The sequence below is a fragment of the Planococcus citri genome, chromosome 2 (assembly GCF_950023065.1).
Source record: "Planococcus citri chromosome 2, ihPlaCitr1.1, whole genome shotgun sequence".
In the NCBI taxonomy this organism is placed as follows: domain Eukaryota; kingdom Metazoa; phylum Arthropoda; class Insecta; order Hemiptera; family Pseudococcidae; genus Planococcus; species Planococcus citri.
Window position 1 is genome coordinate 55,946,620 of NC_088678.1, and position 20,616 is coordinate 55,967,235.

The 20,616-nt window shown below is 33.0% G+C and overlaps 1 protein-coding gene across 4 annotated transcripts in view; it reads left to right on the forward strand.

Moving 5' to 3' along the window:
• Nucleotides 1–20,616, forward strand: part of L (Lobe) — a 161,731-nt gene that overhangs the window by 101,540 nt on the left and 39,575 nt on the right. Inside the window, exon 1 of one of the 4 annotated variants that reach the window (XM_065351476.1) lies at nt 11,050–11,450. The exons of 2 other annotated variants lie outside the window; for them this stretch is intronic. In XM_065351476.1, the coding sequence (XP_065207548.1) occupies nt 11,369–11,450 (82 nt within the window). In that variant the 5' untranslated portion in view covers nt 11,050–11,368. Of the gene's footprint in view, nt 1–11,049; nt 11,451–14,149; nt 14,171–20,616 lie in introns of those variants that run through there. One more of the 4 variants, XM_065351477.1, reaches the window with a different exon arrangement.

Genomic DNA, 20,616 nt, shown 5'->3' on the forward strand with positions numbered 1-20,616 from the left:
CATTACTTTAAAATAGTTATAGATAGGTACATATTTATTTTTAAATCAATACATTTTTTTTTTAAAACGGGGAATTCGTTCTAAAATTGATAAGTTGCATGGTTTACCTATATGTTATAATGAAAGAACTGATTCAGTGCCTCAGTGGCTGGGACCTTTCAATGGTGCATATAAATTACTGTTTTTTTTATTCTTAGAAGAAAAGTGAAAGCCAAGCACGAAAAATTGCTTCAGTTTTATGAATGAACATATTTAAACAGTTCAAATTGATATTCAATTTGAAAATTTTGAAATCACCAGCGCCATAGCCTTATTTTATAAGAATTTTTCAATTTTTTGTTTTGAAATTTAGAACTTATAGTTTAAGAAACTTTCTATGCAAAAAACTTTAAAGACAAATTTTAGATAAAAAATGCGAATTAATTTTCTGTATGTTTTTTTTTTGCTTTTATTAATTTTACCTATACATAGTTGAATTCCCACTACCACTACCTATTCGAAAGTTCTTCGTTCAAACTAAAATCCACGCTGGTGGTGGCGCACGAATGATCTCAAACATTCGAAATAAACACCCATATAAAATATAAATACAACAATCAGAAATAAACTAACATAAATTCATTTTTAGAATCATCCTTCGAGATATGCAACCCATATGCAACCCTACTAAGGTATTAAGTATAGGTACGTACCTATGAAACTATTTCAAATCAGAAATGAAATATATTTTTACGTGAAAAATTTGCACGTTAGTAGGTAGCTGAATTCTCTACGGATAATTTTCAATTTTCATAACCCAGCACAGCTGTTTGTTTCGAGCAGACGACCGCAGATATAGTAAACATTTTATCGAACATAATTCAAAATAATATTATGCACTCCTGTTCGAATTTCAAAACTAGGTTAATGTATCTATACTTGGAAGAAGTAAAAGAATTACAGCAATTGCAACGAGCGACCATTTGAATTGCAATCACTCGTGTCGTTTTCATCGTCGTCGTCGTCGTCGTCGTATATTTCATTAAAAATATTTTGAAAATGGAAAGAAAAACCGCCTACAATAATTATTTCGTTCAGTTTTAATAATCGGAAGCGTAAAATTACGGATAAACTGTAGCACCGAGTGAGTGAATTTTTAATAAATATTTCCGTTTTGAAATAATAGACGCAAAACTGTGTATTTATGTGCCATTTTTTGATTACGCTGCCGTAATTAATTACGTGCGTTTCCTGCGGCCGACCGAGCCCGGGTTTCTTTATTGTTTTCTTTGTTGCCACGAATTTGGGTGAGAATGACGATGCCATGGAGCCATAGAGTATATAGCGACAATAATAACCCTGGTCTATTATATTGTGTGTATCGATACCTAGTTGGCTAAAGATCAATAAGTTATCTGTGTTTATTTTTTCACGTTCATAGTTCGAAAGAATTTCTATATAAGTGAATAGCTCAATATCTTCTTCGGATAATAACGTAGATATAGGAAGAGAATTTTTTCCGAAGGGGAAACTATCGGCATATTGAAGACTTAATAATTCGTGGAATTATTTTGATTTTTCTGAGTAGGTAGGTATTTTTATAGAATTGGTATTTTTTAATTTGGATTGCGTAATTTTACTTTTTGTATTATAACTTACTTAAGTGTGAACGATTGAACTATTAGGTTAAAATGTACCTACCTAATTGATGGCTTAAAGTTGATTATTGCGATAAAACGAATCCGAAAAAAGATAAGGTATGATAAGAATTAACGAACACCCGTGCCAGGTTCTTCTTCAATTACTCAAATTGGAATATTTCTGATTTCACTCTTTAATTAGTTCGGTTTTCATGGTAGAATTCACCTATTTAAGTACTTACGTGGGTACTTATAAGTATCTGATAATTTTTCTTAAAACTAATTCCAACAAATTCAACTCTGTTAAAACAAATACAATCGTAAGCTCAACAGAATAGAGCTCAGCGAAGCCAAGCCCAAAAAACCCAGGCCCAATAAACTAGTCAAGTCGGTAGCAGAGATTCCGCTTTCGATTTGAATGGTACCGTGATTTTTTGAAAAAGTATGGTCTAAAGCCTCCCTTAACCAAAATTTCACTTGCCCAAATTCATTTTTCAATTTGTGAAGAATTTTTGAAAATTCAAAATTGACCAGTTTTGGAAAATTAGGTATGCTTTTTTAAATAAAAATGAAAAAAGGTGGAAAATTAGTCCTCAAACTAATATCAAATTCCCTCGAACCTATTTTCACATTTTCTGGCCATTCTGGAGTCTCCAACGCGATTTTCGATCTCTCTATGGAGCTTAAAGTTTCTTCAGAAGTCGTGGAAATCAATTTGGGCTGCTAAAAATTGAGCTGTGATATTATCCTAGACCTCTTCAAAGGATTTATTCACATTTTAGCTAATTTCCAGGCAGGCACTTTAAACGTATTTTTTTGAGCAGAATATTTTATTTAAAAATAATCAAAACGTTTCCATTTGTTGGGAAATTTTTGAAATTTGCACGAGTAGCTTCATTTTGTCTACCCCCTCCCCCCATCCCCCCCCCCCGAGTTCCGTAATTTCAAGCCATTCTAAAGCCCAGCACGATTTTTGACTCCTCCGGAATTTTAAAATTTCTCCGAAAGCCTGGAAATTAATTTGGGGTGCTAAAAATAAAACTGTGGCTTATTGTTCTTTCTAACGAATCTATCCATCATTTGAGCTAATTTCCAGGCAAACACCTAAAGGAACTTATTTTTCTTTTTTAATGATGAAAATATTGAAAAATTGCTATAAAAACTAAAAAAAATGAAAGAATTTGATAAAAATAAAAAAAAAATTGGTAACTTTTTCAAAGAATTTTTGATTTTTTTGGTAAAAATTATTCAAAATACAAAATTTATAAAGGTTGCCACATTGAAAATTTTGAATTATGGGGCATTATTACTTACCTACTTGAAAAGAAAAAAAAAATTAAAACGAAGGTTATTATAGGTACTTTTTTATATTTTCATACAAATTTTTTTAAACAATGAAAAAATAATTTAGGTACTTCGATTTTTTTTTCTCTAAGCCCAGGGAGAGGAGGGTATGAAGTACAAAAAAGGCTTGAATTGGTAGGTAATGTAGAATGTTGATAGAAAAAAATCGCACTTGAGTCGTTCGCCCAAGAATCGGGTCGAGGATAAGCCACGACGCGATTTCTAGCATCCCAAATTTTTAAAATTCTGGATGAAATTGGTAATAGCTTCGGAGGCAGCAGAATGGCCAGAAATTGCGAATTTCAGCTATAGGAAATTGTGTGTTAGTTTCGGGACCAATTTTCATTCATTTTTATTAAATAAGCGCACATTTTTCGGAAAAAAGCTCGAATCTCCCAAAATGGTAAAGTTTGAATTTTCAGAAATTCGTCAAAAATTGGAAAATCTATTTGAGCAGCTGAAGTTTTGATTTAAAACCACAGTCTTTCTAAAAATTGTGGTCCCATTTACATAGAAGGCGGACACCTCGACATGACTGACCCCTTGTAAATCCATCGAAATTCAAAACAGAAGTAATGAAATGAAACTAAGCATATAAGGTCTAACGAAGCCCAATAGGTAATTTATTTTTGGTTCTTGAATTGGAGTAGGTACTCTAATTCTGTGAGTGGTTAAAATGTGTCCAATTGGTCAGACCGACAATTGAAAGTCCTACCTGAGACTTGTTGCTGCCTTAGGTGTTGTACATTTTGAGTTTTGGTTTTTATTTTTGAAAAAATTTTAGCCCAAAAATACCTCTTTTTCACTCGTGTCGAATGCAGCCCTCAAAACGTTTCTGGTAGTTGGAGTGTGACCTAGATAGAAGATTCCCTGAGTTGTAGCTTCACTAGCACATTTTTCGAGATTTTTTGAGGGACAATTCGGGCTTGAAAATATTTCTTTTCTCACTTAAGTATCAAAAGTAGCTCTAGAATTTTTTTTGCAAGTCTGAATGATCGAAATTTTAAAAATATTTTATGATGATACGAGCCAAAATGCGTTGGTGATCCATTATTGGATACCTGCCTACCTATTTAATCTCAATATTTATGTAGTAGGAAGGTAAATCCTGCGTGTACCTTAGTCATTGAATGAAGCCAAACCTGAGTAAAAAAAATGCACTAGGAAAAAAAGTAGAAAACCAACCAATCGTAGCCCTTTATTAAACCGAGTATCGTTACGTATTATATGGACCAATGAAAACATCTCGATTCTCGATCTCAAGAGTAAAAAATTTGCTACCGTAGCATGATTTAGCATGTAGAAGAGGCGAAGCAACGAACGGGTGAATCTGTCAAGGATCACTTCGTATGGATAATTAAATAAACCGCGAATTTTTAACCGCTGAAAAGATCAGCTTCCGCTTCTCGCTTCGCTCGATCACGTCATTTGACGCGATAGAAAGAGAGACAGAGAGCGAAGCCGACATCCATATCGCGAATACACTATAGATATGTTGCTGTATGACCAGGCATGATGCGAATACGCGATGGTGTCGCAGCGTCATCGATATCGCGTACACATCTTCAATACGTGGTGAGTTTTTTTTTATTTCGTTCCCTGATCGCTGGGATGAAAAGTACTCGATTTTTCGACTCCCGTTACAAAATATATCACGAATCGAGCTACCTGATACGGTGTAATATACGGTACCGTTCGCTTAGCTCGCTGTACTCGTATTTGCGCGGAGCGCTCGCGTTCTACAATATATGGCGATGAAGCCTCCCACAGAGAATTAATTCCACGGAGGAGTGCACATACCATTGAATAATGGTAAAAGAAAAGCCCTACGAGTAATTACGAATAAAACTTTCTTCGCTAGAAAAAGTACCTAGTGTGTTTTTTTTTGTGCCTTCGTCTTTTTTACTCTTCATCATCATACCATATTCGATGATTCGTTCGCGCCATAATATGCCTTAACGAATTAAACGCTGATTCGGCGCATATCGAGCTAATTTCCGAAACGGTATTTCATTAACATGCAAATGTGTTTTTAGGACAGACCAATAGATACCCACATCGACTGCCCTATGACGTGCTGTGACCGAAAATATACACTACGTGGTGTGTTTTGCACGTAAATATTTACTCTGTGACTTATATTCCATGAAATCATGAAAAAAAAACTCAAAATCGAACGAAAAAAATATATGAGTAACCTTATATCGAAGTAAGGAAACGTAGGGTATCATACCTGTCCGAAAGATTATCAGTAGGTACTTGGCTAATTTCAAGTAGGTCTATTCTAGATTAAAACCAAAGGGTGCAGAGAATTGGAAACCTACTTTGATATTAATAAACATAAAAAAGCTGAGAAACTTTCACCTTGAACTTTGTCCACGGTTCGATGCTAAATCCTCCTCGGTGAATTTTTAATAATTTCCAATTTTGATATGTGTCTAGACTTGACAGTGTTCCCGTTTTCGTTTCCAAGTTGACGTGGCGTCGTTCAAATGCCCAGATAAGAGTGTTTACTGAAAACTTTTCAAATCGAGTAACGAGCGAGGTATTTTATACATTTTTCCCCCCAAGTGTCAGAAATATTATACGAGTGGGGAACGGTGATTTTTTTAAATTTAATGATATCAACCTCGAAACCGACTCGAGTCACCTCGTTTGGTTTAATTGTATCTGTATAGTTTTTGTATAGCTTTTATCTGCAATTTGTGTTTTTGGTGGGTTATTTCTGTAAGAGGACGATTGTTTTCATATTTGAAGAAAACTTTAAGCTAGAGTGCTCTCAAATCTAAAATTTTCTTCAGATTGGTATTGGTAGGTATAGTTACTTGGAAATTTTGTCAAATTTCAATGCTGATTCGACTCAGTTTTTGAAGCCTAGCAAAAAACTGTGGCTAAATGACCTTCACAAGATGTGAGAAAGATTTCAAATTTTCAGATCCGTGTTTAACCCTTCTTCGGCGAGAGTTCAAAGTTTGAAAATTTTTTCAAACGTTTAATTTTGTCTTAGATAAGCTACGTAGAGTTTTTTTTCTTTAATTTTTATTTTAGGTGGTCTCTTGATGCATTAGTATTTGCATATTATCGCTTTTTATAGGTCATTAGAATTGGTCAAAGTTCATTTCTTTCATGTTCAGGAGTTCTCAAAATTCGTCTTTCTCTTTAAAATAAATGCTAATTTTATAATTAAATTAAACATCTCTTTTAAGATTACGAAATTCGACTTAAAAAATTGATTTACTGACAAAAAAGTGAAGAATTTTTTTTTTCTTAGACGAGTAGGTATGAAAAAATTTTATTCAACTTAGGTAGGTACCTAAGTAGATATCTCAAAATTTCAGCTCTTGTTGAAGGAGATAGCTTAAACATTCACCTAAAAGTATGACATTTTTCGTAATGTTCAGGTAATTTTGCCATAAATTACTTTCATAAAATTAAAAAAAAAAAAAAAATGGAAAACTATCTGCTGTAATTACTGTACGTACCTTTCATTGAATTAATGTGCATATAGTGAAAAAGTCGAAAAATCTTTTCGAAAATTATTAAAATCCTAAAAATTCTCTCAAAATATGCGAAGAAGAAATTTAAAAATTAAAATAAAAATGGCCCTTATTGCTTTTGTTTGCTTGGACGAAAATATATTTTCTTCTTCTTATCCTCTTATAAAAATGATTAATGATTTTCGAAAAACTGACTTGCCTTTTCAAAGAAATATTATACACTTTTAAGAGAAAAAGATATTTTTTTTCAGTGCTACGAGCTTAAAATTTTTCAAAAATTTCTCGCATTTGTTTTTCCTCTGCGTGCAAAAAGTTGATCTCTGCTTTTTTAAAAAATAACGAAATAATATGAGTATTACATTGTATAGTTTTTTACTCAGAAAAAATGAGAAATTTTTCTTGGGAGAAGAAGGGAGGGAAGAGGCTACCGCGCTAAAAATTTAAGATGAAAAGATCGAGGAAAAAATTGAAAAATTAGTATGGCTGAGGATTTTAACCCGATTCTGTGTAGACCTTCATTTTAAGTTGGAAGTTTCTCAGAAAAAATTTCAACTCTGAAGATGTGCCGAGCTTTCAAAGAGAGACATTTTTTAAAGGAAAAAACGTTTTTTTTTCGTGCTAGCCTCTTCCAACCTGTTTTGAAAAAAATAGCAGCTAGTTCCAGATTCAGTTTTAACTTGGGCTATTGCTGTCAAAATCCAAAATCCAAAATTTGATCAAGTTTTTCCCTATATTCTTCAACTTTCTAAGGTTGACAATGACTTTCAAAAAAATTGGTACCGCTTCATCCTAAAATATTCCCCTCAGCTTCAAAAATGACATCTTATAATGTTTTAGCGAAGAAAATCTGTACCATAAGGTAGAAGCTAAAGCAAGAAAAGTCATAATTTTTCCCCCAAAAATAGTTATACCCACTTCTTTTTGAGCGCCCATTTTTTCCCTCTGAGACACCTTCGGGGATCAAAATTTTTCTGAGTAACTTTCAACTCAAAATGAAATGAAGGACTTCACTGAGTTTGGACAAAATCCTCCAAAAAATTTTCTTTGCAATCCTTTTTTCTTGGAATCTTATTTCTTTAACCTAAAAAAAAAAGGGATGAAGTTTCCGAGTTGTTACTCGTGAAACAATAATTTTTTAAAACTAATATCTCAGCTGTATCCGCTTCTTTTATCACCATTCACCCATGTACAAATACATTACCTAGAACGAATTCTATTTAAAAATCTTTATGATACCCAGGTAAAATAAAATACAAATCGTTGGATTATTTCAAAAAAGGAAACAAAAAAGCACTTTATTATAAAGGTTTCCCTTTGGCTACAAAAAAAAACCGATTGATTTTTTTTTTTTAAAGGACAGACTTATGGTGACTCCTTTATACCAGTACCTATTGGGTATTCTAATTCAAAGTAAAGATATAATAGTGACCGGGCAATTGCATTGTCTACACATTCTTATTGTACATGTATTGGTATCTATATTTTGTTGGAACGATGAGGTATTCGTATAATGCTGAAAGGACCTCTTGTCCATCACAGGGTGAACTGATCCTTCGGAGCCGGATTTTCGATGTGCGATAAGTAAGTACATTCTCGTCTGATTAGAATTTGCCTATATGACTACTCTCGTATACGTGTACGAATTCAGGATAACGTGAGAATAGTCAATTGGCAAAGGCAAAAGCTGTTGAAAATCGTGACCATCGTTTCTTTGGTCATAATATACCTAACCTCAGTCACATTTTTCAGTTGTGACTACACCACAAAAAATCAACCAATTACAAAACAATAAAATCAAATAATTTATGTAAAAGTGGTAAATTAATGATTTAAATGAACTTTTTATTACTTGTGGATTTGGCTAAAGAAAAATCAATAGTTTTAGCTGAAATATCCGCTATTCTAATCTCAAAAATTTTTCTATTTCGCTAATTACCTAATTACGGTACCTATAGACATAGTCAATATCCTCAGTCACATGAGTTCCGTTCGGCCTTCACATGTATTTGTTCAGTAGTCAATAGTCATATTGAAAAATCTGACTGCACAAAAAAAACCATCGCCAACCGGAAGGTGAGACCTTTGTGAGCGGCTTTTTAAATCGCCAAACAAAACATTCAGTGTTTCAAAATGATAATACGCAAAATAAATGGAACGTGCTCTACTAGCTGAGTTATTGGTTGTAAATTAGCCATTTGTGGGTGTAGATATTTCTGTCAGGAAGCTAATTTACACGTGTACACTTATTCAAACTTCAAAAGTACACCTGCATATAGTATAAATAGGTTAGGTACCCAGACCTACCAGGCATTTGGGTCCATATTGATGTAGGTAGGTTAGGTACTTATAATCGACTTTTTCCATGAAAAAAAAAAGTCTGCTCGTTTTAGTTCTACTTCGCTATTGTATGTAATTCTGGGAAACAATGCAAGCAGATAGTATATTGTATTTTTGTTATCACTGTATAACGTTCTCAAATGTTTCTTTTCAAGGCCTTAGGGTGGGAAGATCGAGCTGGGGGAGGGTCAAGACTTCTTTGCAGAATGACGAAATCTCAAAATTGTAGCAGCCCTGCGTTGTCAGCTACTAGACTTCGTTTATTTGTGGGTAATTGAGTCTATTCTTCTAATGAATACGATTCAAGCTGTTTACAGTAAGACCATAGGTCTAATTTAACGACTCAACTAGGTAAATGTAAGTACTAAAGGTTGATGCCAAAATGTGAAAATATCATTACTTATATTGCAGTTATTAATAGGCATCAGATGGGTATTTAGTATTTACTGTTTACCACGATAAATAATGTTCTAGCATAAAATGTGATTATTCATATTCAGTATACGTGTACGTAGGATTTGAGTAATAAGTAATGTTTTCATCGTTGTGAAAAACACACAGTATCAACATTCGTGGGACTATGCTTACAATCAATGGTATCCTACGTCAATTATACTTACAATGAATGTACGTACCTTACCTAGCCTATCGATAAGATAACATTATGCCCTGATTCATGTCTATTCATAATTATTCTCGAGTGCGGTTTACTTCAATTTTTATCTCATGGAATTTATTTGTGGTACTATACGAGGTGTCGATGCATTGAAAACGATGATGCACGTTTATTCAAGAATGTTACAAAATTGAAAATTTTTTGATGACATCTTACGATACCTATACTTATCACCTACCTACCTAATAAACGTTCATTGTGGGCCTATCAGAGTAATAATAGGTCCGAGGTCGAATGGCCTGTATTGTTTCCTTTAGTGAAATTATCATGTAATTAAACGAAATTATCCCTTTCTTCAGAAGCGTGACGAAGCGATGCGTCGTGAGGAGGGTGGAGACTTGAGACTGAAATTCTCTCATTTTTTCTCGCTAAATTTTCCCAACTTTTTACTCCAGACTCCTCCCCCCCCCCCTCAGCCAAGATTTTTCCAATTAATTGGCCAGATGATGGTTAAGCCCTTTTTTTAAAAGGGGAGAAACAAAAATTTGAATAAAAAATTTATTTGGATTGTTTCATTGATTGGATTAAGTATAGGTATTTTTGGAATTTCTCGAGTTGATTTTTTCATTCCAGGAAACGTTTAAAGAGTCCGAGTAAAGCGAAAGGGCGAAAGATTTTGAAGATTTATAATTTAAGGAGTAAAAATCATGGTTTTTGGTGATTTTTTGATTTTTCCAGCTCATGCAACATTCTCAATTTTTCCCAAATTTCCCCTAAAATTCTCAACTTTTTCCCAACGTTTTTCTGCCTGGAGGGGGGAGGGGGTCCTCTTTGGCATGCGTCTGCCTTTCTTAGGTTCTCAGCTACCTACCAATACATCTAAAGGTGTACGTACTTATATTGTATGTTTTGAAATACTTTATAGGTATGTAGATATAGATCTGGACTCCCTTCCTTTGATGATGGTAAGCCATGAATATATGGATTCGATATGGTCATCAAATTTCAACGATTCAAGTGTAAAAAGATACAACGAATTGAATCACGTAGATGTATTGTAGTGATTTAAACAGCACCGTGAATAGAAAAGGTGGAAATGTACCTAGCTATGCCTAGTCATATTGTATGTATAGTATTTTATCGTAAAAATAAATGCAATAATGTGAAAACAGCATCTAAGTAGGTACATTGCTCTAATAAAGTCCGATTGAACCTACCCAATAATTATCATTTGTGATCAACTGATCAGAGAAATTGTGCATATAAAAAATCTCGCCCATGAGTAGAAAAACAATCACCAGTTCAGTCATGATTCATGAGTGTATTTTGTTAGCCTATTCTTCTAATTAAAAGAATGAACCAGTTTTAATTAGCCTTACAATTTGCAATTTGAAATACCCAAGTAGGTACATTATAAAATAAATAATAAGTACACATTACAATTTACATTACATATGTAAATGTATATCGTAGGTCCACTTGTAATAACATTATGTTTGGGAATAAAATGATTAGAAGGCGGGTGTGCCCATAGTGGGGGCACTTAGTCTGCCCCACCCACGAGTACGCAGAACCAATGGGCGATTGGATGTTAAAGGACCGCGTGTTCTGAAACCGAAGACTTGACCTGAAGAAAAAAAACACCTCGAGTATCGTCAAGTTTCCTAAGAGTGAACGTCTTTAATGATTATCGTTTTGGTGATGGTATCGGTAACGTTTGCTCTTCGAGTGTTTTCCAGTTCGAGTTGGGTTTTTATTTTATCGCGTCTATAACGTCGCGTATCTCATCTCGCGTATCGTTCGTCTTCGTGTACCACCGCGGCGCCGATCGAATACCCTATCGGGGACTTAAATGATAGGTCGTGCGGTTTCGAATTCGAATTTGCCATCGATGACAGATTTTCGTTTTTTGTACGGAGGAAAAAAACTCTAGTTTATGAACGTTGCAGAGTGATATGTTATTCAAAGGTAACAGCAGTAGTCTTCAGCAGTTGATCGAAAAGTTGCAGTCTAATAAGGAACATAGTAATACCAAAGGTGAGCTTTTATCAGTTCTTTATTAAATCGGTGTGTGTGTGGTTGATTGGGTGATAGGGTGATTTGGTGGCAGTTTTTGGGGTGATTTTTATCGATGATCTGGGTGGAATTGAGATTTGGGTTTTTTTGTCAACATAATTTTATTTTTGATGGGTGAGCAGTTGATGGTGGATTACCTATTGTAAGAAAATTTGATTATTTTTAGTCGTACTTTTTGTATTGGGTGAAACGTGAAACGATGATTTTGGATCTGCTAAAAAGTGTGAGGTGTGTGTGTGGTTGATTGGGTGATTTGGTGGCAGTTTTTGGGGTGATTGTTATTGATGATCTGGGTGGAGTTGAGATTTTGCCAACATAATTTTATTTTTGATGAGTGAGCAGTTGATGGTAGATTACCTATTGTAAAAAAAATTGATTATTTTTATATAGTCGTACTTTTTGGATTGGGTGAAACGTGAAACGATGATTTTGGATCTGCTAGAAAATGTGACGATTTGATAGATTCTTTCTCAAATCGGAGATATTCTCTAATTAACTTTTAAAAATTGATGTTTTATTGAAATTTGGCTCAAAATTTTCAAGATTTTGTTATTCAATCTTTACGTGCGAAATTTCCTGTGAAATTGGAATCAGGTATCTACCTACAATTTGCAATCAATTAAAATGTAAAACAACATCTTTACCTCAGTCAAGAACGTCAGAATGCCATCAAAAGCAAAATTAGAGTATAATAGGCGAGGATTGTTGGAGGGGTGATAAAGTGAAAAATGAAAAGTTGACGAAGTAGAGTATTTTTGTTACTTTGAAGCAATTCTAATTTTTCAAGAAATAGTGATTAAATTTTTATGTACCTACCTGCTCCCAACTTATGGCTACAAGTGGTAAAAAAAAATACTCGAATACAACAATTTTTTGAGTGCAAATTTTACTGAAATCAATACTTGAAAGTTGATTATAATTTTTACTCCTGCACACCTGCACAAGGCATACCTACCTAAGATCAATTTCAAATTTTTTATTATAAGTATAGATAACGTTGTTAGATAATATGTGCTAAAATCTCGAAATATTCTCCCATAAGTCATAATCTCATAGGTTGGTAGGTATATTTTTTACAGTTTAAAAAATCATGGTATCAAATTTTGGCATTTTTCTTTCCAAAAATATGTGAAAATATGAGATTTTCTGTAAAGCTGTATTCAAGTTAACTAAAATGAGACTTCTCTACTGAAAAAATACAACTTAACTATTTTAATTTTTAGACTTGTTAAATCGTCTTATAAATTTGCTTAATCAAAAGTAAAGTAGTTAGCTAGGAGGGGTAGTGAAGGAGTCATTTTCTTCCATAAGGATGAAAATTTGTTATAAAACTTACAAAAATAGCTAAAATAAGCGTTTTTTGCCTTTTAGACCAATTTTTTCAAATTAATTTTTATGAAATAATCATAGGTGCCTATTATTAAAGAATCTTTAGAAAATTATTTCAAATCTCGACTTTTTCATACCTGAAAAATATTGTTTTGCTCGCCCTTTTGACAAATTATAAAATTTTTAAAGTTAGTGCAATTTGAAGTTTTTAGAAAAAAATTTCAATTTTTAGGGTAATTAATTAAATTTCTGAATCAGCTTGTTTGAACAGAAGTGACTAAAAAAACATAACATTTCACATACATATAAAATATTTTCGTCCAGGAAAATCTAAATCAGAAAATTGATTAGTAATTGTAAGTCATGTTAGCTTCAAGTTGTACAATGTTGTACCCTTTCTGTTTAAAATATCAATGGTGTTACTTTTAAACCAAAATAACCTTTTGTGTTATTTTTTGCATATGCTCATTGTAGCATTTTGCTTTTTGTGCAAACTTGTCCCCAAATTTGCACTTTTAGGCCCCCGATAAACTTTACCTTTTTAACATCTCCTGTTTTTCATATCAACTAATTGTTCATCTGAGAATCTTGCAAATTGGTCCTTTTACGTTCGTTAGATACAAACGCAACTTCAGCAATCAATTCAGCAAGTCAAACTGTCTACTTCAATTTGATAAAAATTTTATATTATTCGTGAGCAATGGAACAAAACTTGAAACAGTCAAAAATCCATAAAAAATTCTAAGAATATGAAATAAAGTGAGTGAATAACGAAACCATGTTTTATTCAAAAATATGAAAAGATCAACGAGAACATTATTTTTTATAAAATTCATCTTTAGCCTGGTTTTTAAAAACGAAATATTGTAATCATTATTTTGAAAAAAGTTTGTGCATTCTTTGAGGCGCAAAAAGATTATTTTTAAATAAAATTATAATAAAAAATTTCCCATTTTTTTCTGAGATGTGGGTAAGTATTTACCTATAGAAATTTTCGTTGACAAACCAAGTTCACTATGAGTGGCCATTTTATCACTTGTTTATAAAAGTACATCTATTAAATAATATTTAATATAGGCTCACATAAAAAATAATGCCTGTCTACTTACATTTTTTTATGCCCAAAATTTAAGGTTAAAACTTCAAAACACCAAGAACTGGTTTGTATATTTTCCCAAGTAATTTTTTCGTGAGAGGAGTGGGAGTGAGAAGGAAGAGGGGTTTACTTCTTTACAGAAATGTTCAGTGCTCATTTTTTCGGTTTAATTATTCCTTCTTCTTTTAGTTCTTTATTTTTTTGAAAAATATGGTTTGAACAACATTTTTGGAGTGTTTTTGTACTGAAAATATGGGTAGGTACTCTTTTGAATTTAATAAATTGTAAATTTTGCATTTATCTCAACTTGAACAAATGTAATTAAAATGAGTTTAGAAATCATAGATTTTTTTTTGATAAAATCGAAGCAAACCAATGAAAGTTTCTCATTTTGACAAAACTTTAATAAGCTCTCCTTTGAATGCTATTCAATGCAATCATCCAAATTTTAAAAAAATTGCTAAATTTTTTCAAAATTTATAATAATTTTTATCATCAGAAACAGTACGTAATTTACGATGATTCACCGTGAAAAAGTTTTCGAGGAGCATTTTTTTTCTTTTTTCAAGAATGGCTGTGGCCTTTTCATGTGTAATTTTGATTTGAAAAAAACTAAATCAATGATGCGGCCTGTCGTTGAATGTTTGGTAGACATTTTTTCTCAGTTTTTTTATATACTCAATTTCACAATTTAAAATTGTCTCTTTATTTATTCTACGCTTTTACACAATTTTTTCCCCCAAAAAAAACCAACTGAACATCAAGCAAACGTATGTATTTCATTTTAAATACACAACGACGTCTTTTTACCAGATCAAATAAAAGTAGGCAGAGGTAGGTATACCTAAACCATATCTAATTTTGCCACATAAACATACCACCTAAATTAAACTCTCAGTCCGACCTTAATTTTTTTCTATGCCCAGGTAGGTAGCTCTAAAAATATTTTTACAACCACATCAATATAGGTACATATTTGAACGTTACCGAAAAGTAAAAAAAAAAAAAATCAAAGTGGCGGTTAAAACCCAAGCCCACGAAATAATTAAAGGTATTTACACCTCAGTCGTCTCTTATACGCTCGTGCTATACCTACAGAAAAAAAGAAGAGGTGAAATTATCCAATCACGATTTATATTTTAATTTTCCTTTTTTTTTTTTTATCTGTCCCCGTAATACAACGAATTAAAAACAAGCCTACGGGTAGCGTAGCTTAGGATACTCGTAGTACCTACTACCTACCTATGTAAATTTCCATACATGTTTTTATGCGGCGCACGCGCTAGTACCTATATGTAAGTATAGTAAAGGGTATGTAATGTAAGGTATAAGTCAATGTGTCGGAACTACCTGTTAAAACGTGTTCTTTCATGTGTAAGTATGTAGATTCAGTATCGCTTGTATGGATATGTAAAAGACAAACCTTTAAGATCTCAATTAAAGAGCAGATTATAATGAGCCCATTAAACACAGTGTGGAATACGGCCAGCGTCACGTCAACGCTGTTAATTTGATTCTTACTTTTATACAACGAATTAGACTAATACCAAACTGTCATTAAAAAATATAAAGTACACGAAAATGGGAGAGAGAGAGATGGATAGAGAAACGACCGTGTAGATATACGAGTATAGTTACCGTGTGTATGATGACAGGAAATAGTCAATAGACGAAAAACAAGAAGGATCAAGACGTTAGTTTCACGCCAACACTATAATGCATAACGGTACCCTTTTCTTGAAGGAAAATTTGATGTACTGCATGGGTTATGGGTTAACCAGGTTACCTATACCTGATTTTCAAAAACGTGTAAATATAGATGGCCATTTTATCCTGATTTGATTGAAATTTAAACTCGAAATAGAATCGTGATTGATTCAAAACCCTCGTACAAAGAAAACAATTATTCGTCGAAAGGACAAAGTTCTGTGCAAAAAGTCCAAGAAAATCACCCACCAGCTCATCAACTTAGAAAACCTATAAAAAATGGTTTCCAGTTAAGAGATTACGTTTAGTTCGTTTCTTCGTATTTTAAAAGTGTGAAAAAAAGGGTTCGAATGTTTTGAGGTTCGAGGAATTAACACAAAAGATGTCCAAAGATTAATGACTGTTTTATTTTCACTCCAACCAGACACTTTATGTGAAAGGGTGACCTGCGTTGACATTTATTGTGATTTTTTTCCTGTTTTCAGGAATATAGTGGGTACTGGGTAGCTCCTACAAAAAACACCTCAGTATAGAATATAGTTAAGGAATTAAACTAGGTACCTAGACTTACTGAGAAAGATACTTGAGCTGAACTGAAGTTGACAGACATAATGTATTCTTTGGTACCATGTACAATACATATTTTTAAAAAATATAGATGAATATTGACGCTAAGATATCGGAGTACCTGGACCTACTAAAGTACACGAAGAATTGATGGGTGAGGAGGATGGGAGGGGGGAAGGTATGGTTTTATCGCGTGTTTTATAGGTACGGACTAGTACGGACAATCGGTGTCGGTGTACGAGTATAAGGCACTCGAAGGTACACTAACTTTGCCTTCCACCAGTGACCAAGCGGGAAAAAATCATCACTGAAACTCGAGGAAACGGATTAAAATTCTCCAACAAACTCGGGAAACGGACGAAGCCCGTAAAACCGCATTAGGACAATTAGATACGCCTTTCACAATTAATCTTAATGTGCGGTTAAATGCGTTAACGAGGTCTTAAATAGTTATTATGTTTTAGTTAATCGTTTACACGAGTTCTCGCCTGTGTCTCTTTCGAGCACCTTTGAGGAAAGCCATCTCCAGAGTGTTGACTCGTCACTTGACAATTTAGTTAGTTGCATCGAGTTTAAATACCTAAGTACGTACCTACCTACATATAGATTCGAAGATTCGATGTATTGATTTTTTTAAAGGGCGAGATGTTTGATTTTTTTGTTTTCAATTACTCGAAGATAAGAGTGGGTGAAATTTGCATTAGTATTCTCCGGACGGTTATTGCCATTATCCTGGGGTGAGATTCTTCAGATTTTTGGTTCGATTGCTTTTATCTCGAGGGTCATTCCACGTCAATTGGACCAAGAAGTGGTAGGTGGGTTCGGCGATTTTTTTGAAATTTTTCCTGCGGAAAGACCTTCCGAAGGGATGACCAATGGCGCAAATCGCAGCCCTCTAGCCCATTTTTAACGACAGCCAGGGGGTGTCAAAGTTTTCAGTGAACCCAAAATATCATCCATTTCAGCAGTGGATTGCTCGATAACCGCGATACCTACCAAAATGGAACTTTTCCCCATAGTTAGAGGTTTTAAAAGGCTTTTAGGTGATATCATACAAATCAGTGTTGCCACTTTTTTTCGTACAAAAAATTAGCTCAAAAAGTTTCAAAACGTAGTTTTTATATCGTTCCGACTCTCAAAAATTCTAAAAAAAAATATATTATGGACAACTGTTCATGCTGAACAACATATTAAAAAATCGGGATGGTAACTTGTAACAAAGTCGATTTAAAAAAATTTAAATTTTGCGAAAAAATGCGATTTTTTGATTTAAAACATGAAAAAAAGTTTTGATTGGTAAAGTTGACCCATTTGACCCCTATTTTTACGTACCTGTTGAAAAAGTTGAAAAAACCCCTTCACTCGGTGAAATTAACTCATCACAAAAAAATCAAAATTCAAAAAAATTCAAAAAAAAGCCAATTTTATTTTTTTTACTGTGAGTGAGATTTTTATCAACTTTTTCATGAAATACGTCAGAAAGTGGTCAAAATAAGACAACTGAATAAATTTAAACTTTTTTTGATGTTTGAAATTGAAAATTGAATTTTTTCGAGTTTTGATTTTTTTGTGATGAGTTTATTTTATTGAGTGAAGGGGTTTTTTCAACTTTTTCAACAGATACTTAAAAATAGGGATCAAATGGGTCAACTTTACAAATCAAAACTTTTTTTCATGTTTTAAATCAAAAAATCGCATTTTTTCGCAAAATTTAAATTTTTTTAAATCGACTTTGTTACAAGTTACCATCCCAATTTTTTAATATGTTGTTCAGCATGAACAGTTGTCCATAATATATTTTTTTCAGAATTTTTGAGGGTCGGAACGATATGAAAATTACGTTTTGAAACTTTTTGAGCTAATTTTTTGTACGAAAAGAAGTGGCAACACTGATTTGTATGATATCACCAAAAAGCCTTTTAAAACCTCTAACTATGGGGAAAAGTTCCATTTTTGTAGGTATCGCGGTTATCGAGCAATCCACTGCTGAAATGGATGATATTTTAGGTTCACTGAAAACTTTGACACCCCCTGGCTGCCGTTAAAAATGAGCTAGAGGGCTGCGATTTGCGCCATTGGTCATCCCTTCAAAAGGTCTTTCCACAGGAAAAATTTCAAAAAAATCGCCGCACCCACCTACCACTTCTTGGTCCAATTGACGTGGAATGACCCTCCTTCGTTTCAATTTCTGGAAATCGTAAGCGAAGTCTATTTTTGTAGTAAAAATCGTTCACGTGTAATTGTTTGAAAAAATTTTCCTTGACAAAAAAATTGATCAAGTATGTACCTAGGTACATATATTATTTTTTTGAAATTGAAGTCATTTTTGAGCAATTCTTCGTTATTGATCAACAATCTTTGCTTCGTCAAAAACCACCCTGACCTGATTTTTTTATGCTTTTTTTTGAGTTTTTAAAAAAGGCGTCCTTGTTTAAAAATAATGCAGGATGACCCTAAATTTATCAGATCTTTTTCTTTTAAGAATTGGTCAATTTTTATTCGTAAGCTGATGACGATTTTTGGAAACTACTGAGTTGATTTTTAGCTTCAATCTGTTAAATTTAATACTCACTTGGCTAAAAAAATTTCCAATTTAGAAAAAAATACACTTACGAGATTTTGGTAAGAAAATTACATCTTGAGTTTTTGAAAATGAAGGGTAAAAACAACCTAAGCTTGCCTAATAAATTGATAATTATTGAGTAACAGTAACGACCTTGGGATTATAAAAAAACGTCGTCAATGGCTACTTTTTGTGGGGGGGGGGACGATTTTGCTTCTTGTGGATGAAAATTTGATGTGGAATCCGGACAAAAAGTAACATTTTAACTTCATGCTTACTTATAAATAATTCGAAGGATTTTTGAAAAACTATTTCAAATGTTGACCATTTTACATTTTTCATTTTTATTTCTTGAAAATGTTATTTTCCCCTCTTCTCAGAAAATCCGCGGACTACGTCACTAACCATCAATTGTAAACTTTTGTTTGTAAATCATGAAATTATAAATTTCATTCAAAAATGTTTAAAAGTTTTCAATTTTTTAAAGGTTTTATTTTTTTAAACACATTACTTAGGTATACAAAAAATTGAATAAGAAATGGAGGGTGGAGAAGGGGGTATTTTTAAACCAAAAAATTGTTTCTAAAATCAAAATAACCAAAAAAATTGTGTTCAATTTTTTTTAAATGGATTTAATTACTTTTGAAGCTAAATTAAAACCACGCTCTGCTACCATTTTAGAAAACTTTTTAATTGGAAGCAAAAATGAACTAGCAGCAACTAGCAGTTTTCATTTGGGAACAATTGAACAATATTCATTCTTAATTTCAAGGTTTTTCTTTCCCAGATAGAATTTTTCTAATCTTTCAATATAGGTAGCCTAAAATGAACCTAAAAATGAGCTATAGTTATAGCGAATAAAGACAAAAAAAATAAATACAATGATTACATTTTGAGTCAGAAAGTAGCAGAAAAAACATGTGAAATTGAGAAGATAGGATTAATTTTTTTGAAATCCAAACTGAAACCAGGCTCTGCTACCATATAAGAAAAGTTATAGGAATCGAAAAGGAATAAGCTGAAGTCAGAAAAATGAAAAAAGTTGTATACCTAGTATTGAACAAAATCTAAAAATTCAGACGAAATAACATTTGTAAAGTGGAGTCAAAACCACGCTCTGCTACCATATGAGACAAATTATGGGAAGAAAAAAGAATGGTTAAGAAGTTTTCGTTTGATGAAACTGAAACAAGTGCAAATTTTAATTAAACTGCTTTATTATTTTGGTCTTCTGTAATTTTTCTTACATGGTAGCAGAACGTGGTTTCAATTGGGTTCAATGAGTTTCCATGAATGACACAATTAGGAGAATGTGATGTCTTTTCATTTCAAAATGTCCATTAAAATTGCATTTTCAGGTCGAAAAAGTTGTGAAAAACTATGCTTCAAGTTGAGAAAATTGGGAAAATCGACTAGGTTTGCAGTTTCAGTTTTCACTTTTCCCAGTCCTTCTCCGCCTTCTGTTAAAAATTTTTTTAAGATGTTGCCAATTTCTTATGTACCTATTTAAAACTAGTTAGACACTTTCAATCATCAATTTCGGTTTTTCCATCCTTCAGTGTAGGCAGCAAAGGCATTGAAAAAAGTGCATTCAATTTCACCAAGTTGATCGAAATATTCCCCGAAGACCTTTCGGTTACGAATTTAGTCATCTCAGCCTCGGTAATGGGTAGATTTTCGAAACTAAATCTAATTAGTCGCTTACTCATTCCAAAGCGTGTTAATTATTAGGACCAAAAGACGTCAAAACTTCGCAGACCCAGTGGGAAAATCCCACTTCCTTTTCAAGGCTGCAACAGCAATGTATCCAAATCCCCAAACAATCTCTCCAAGGCGCCTTCATCTCTGATGGCGAAATAGTCTGT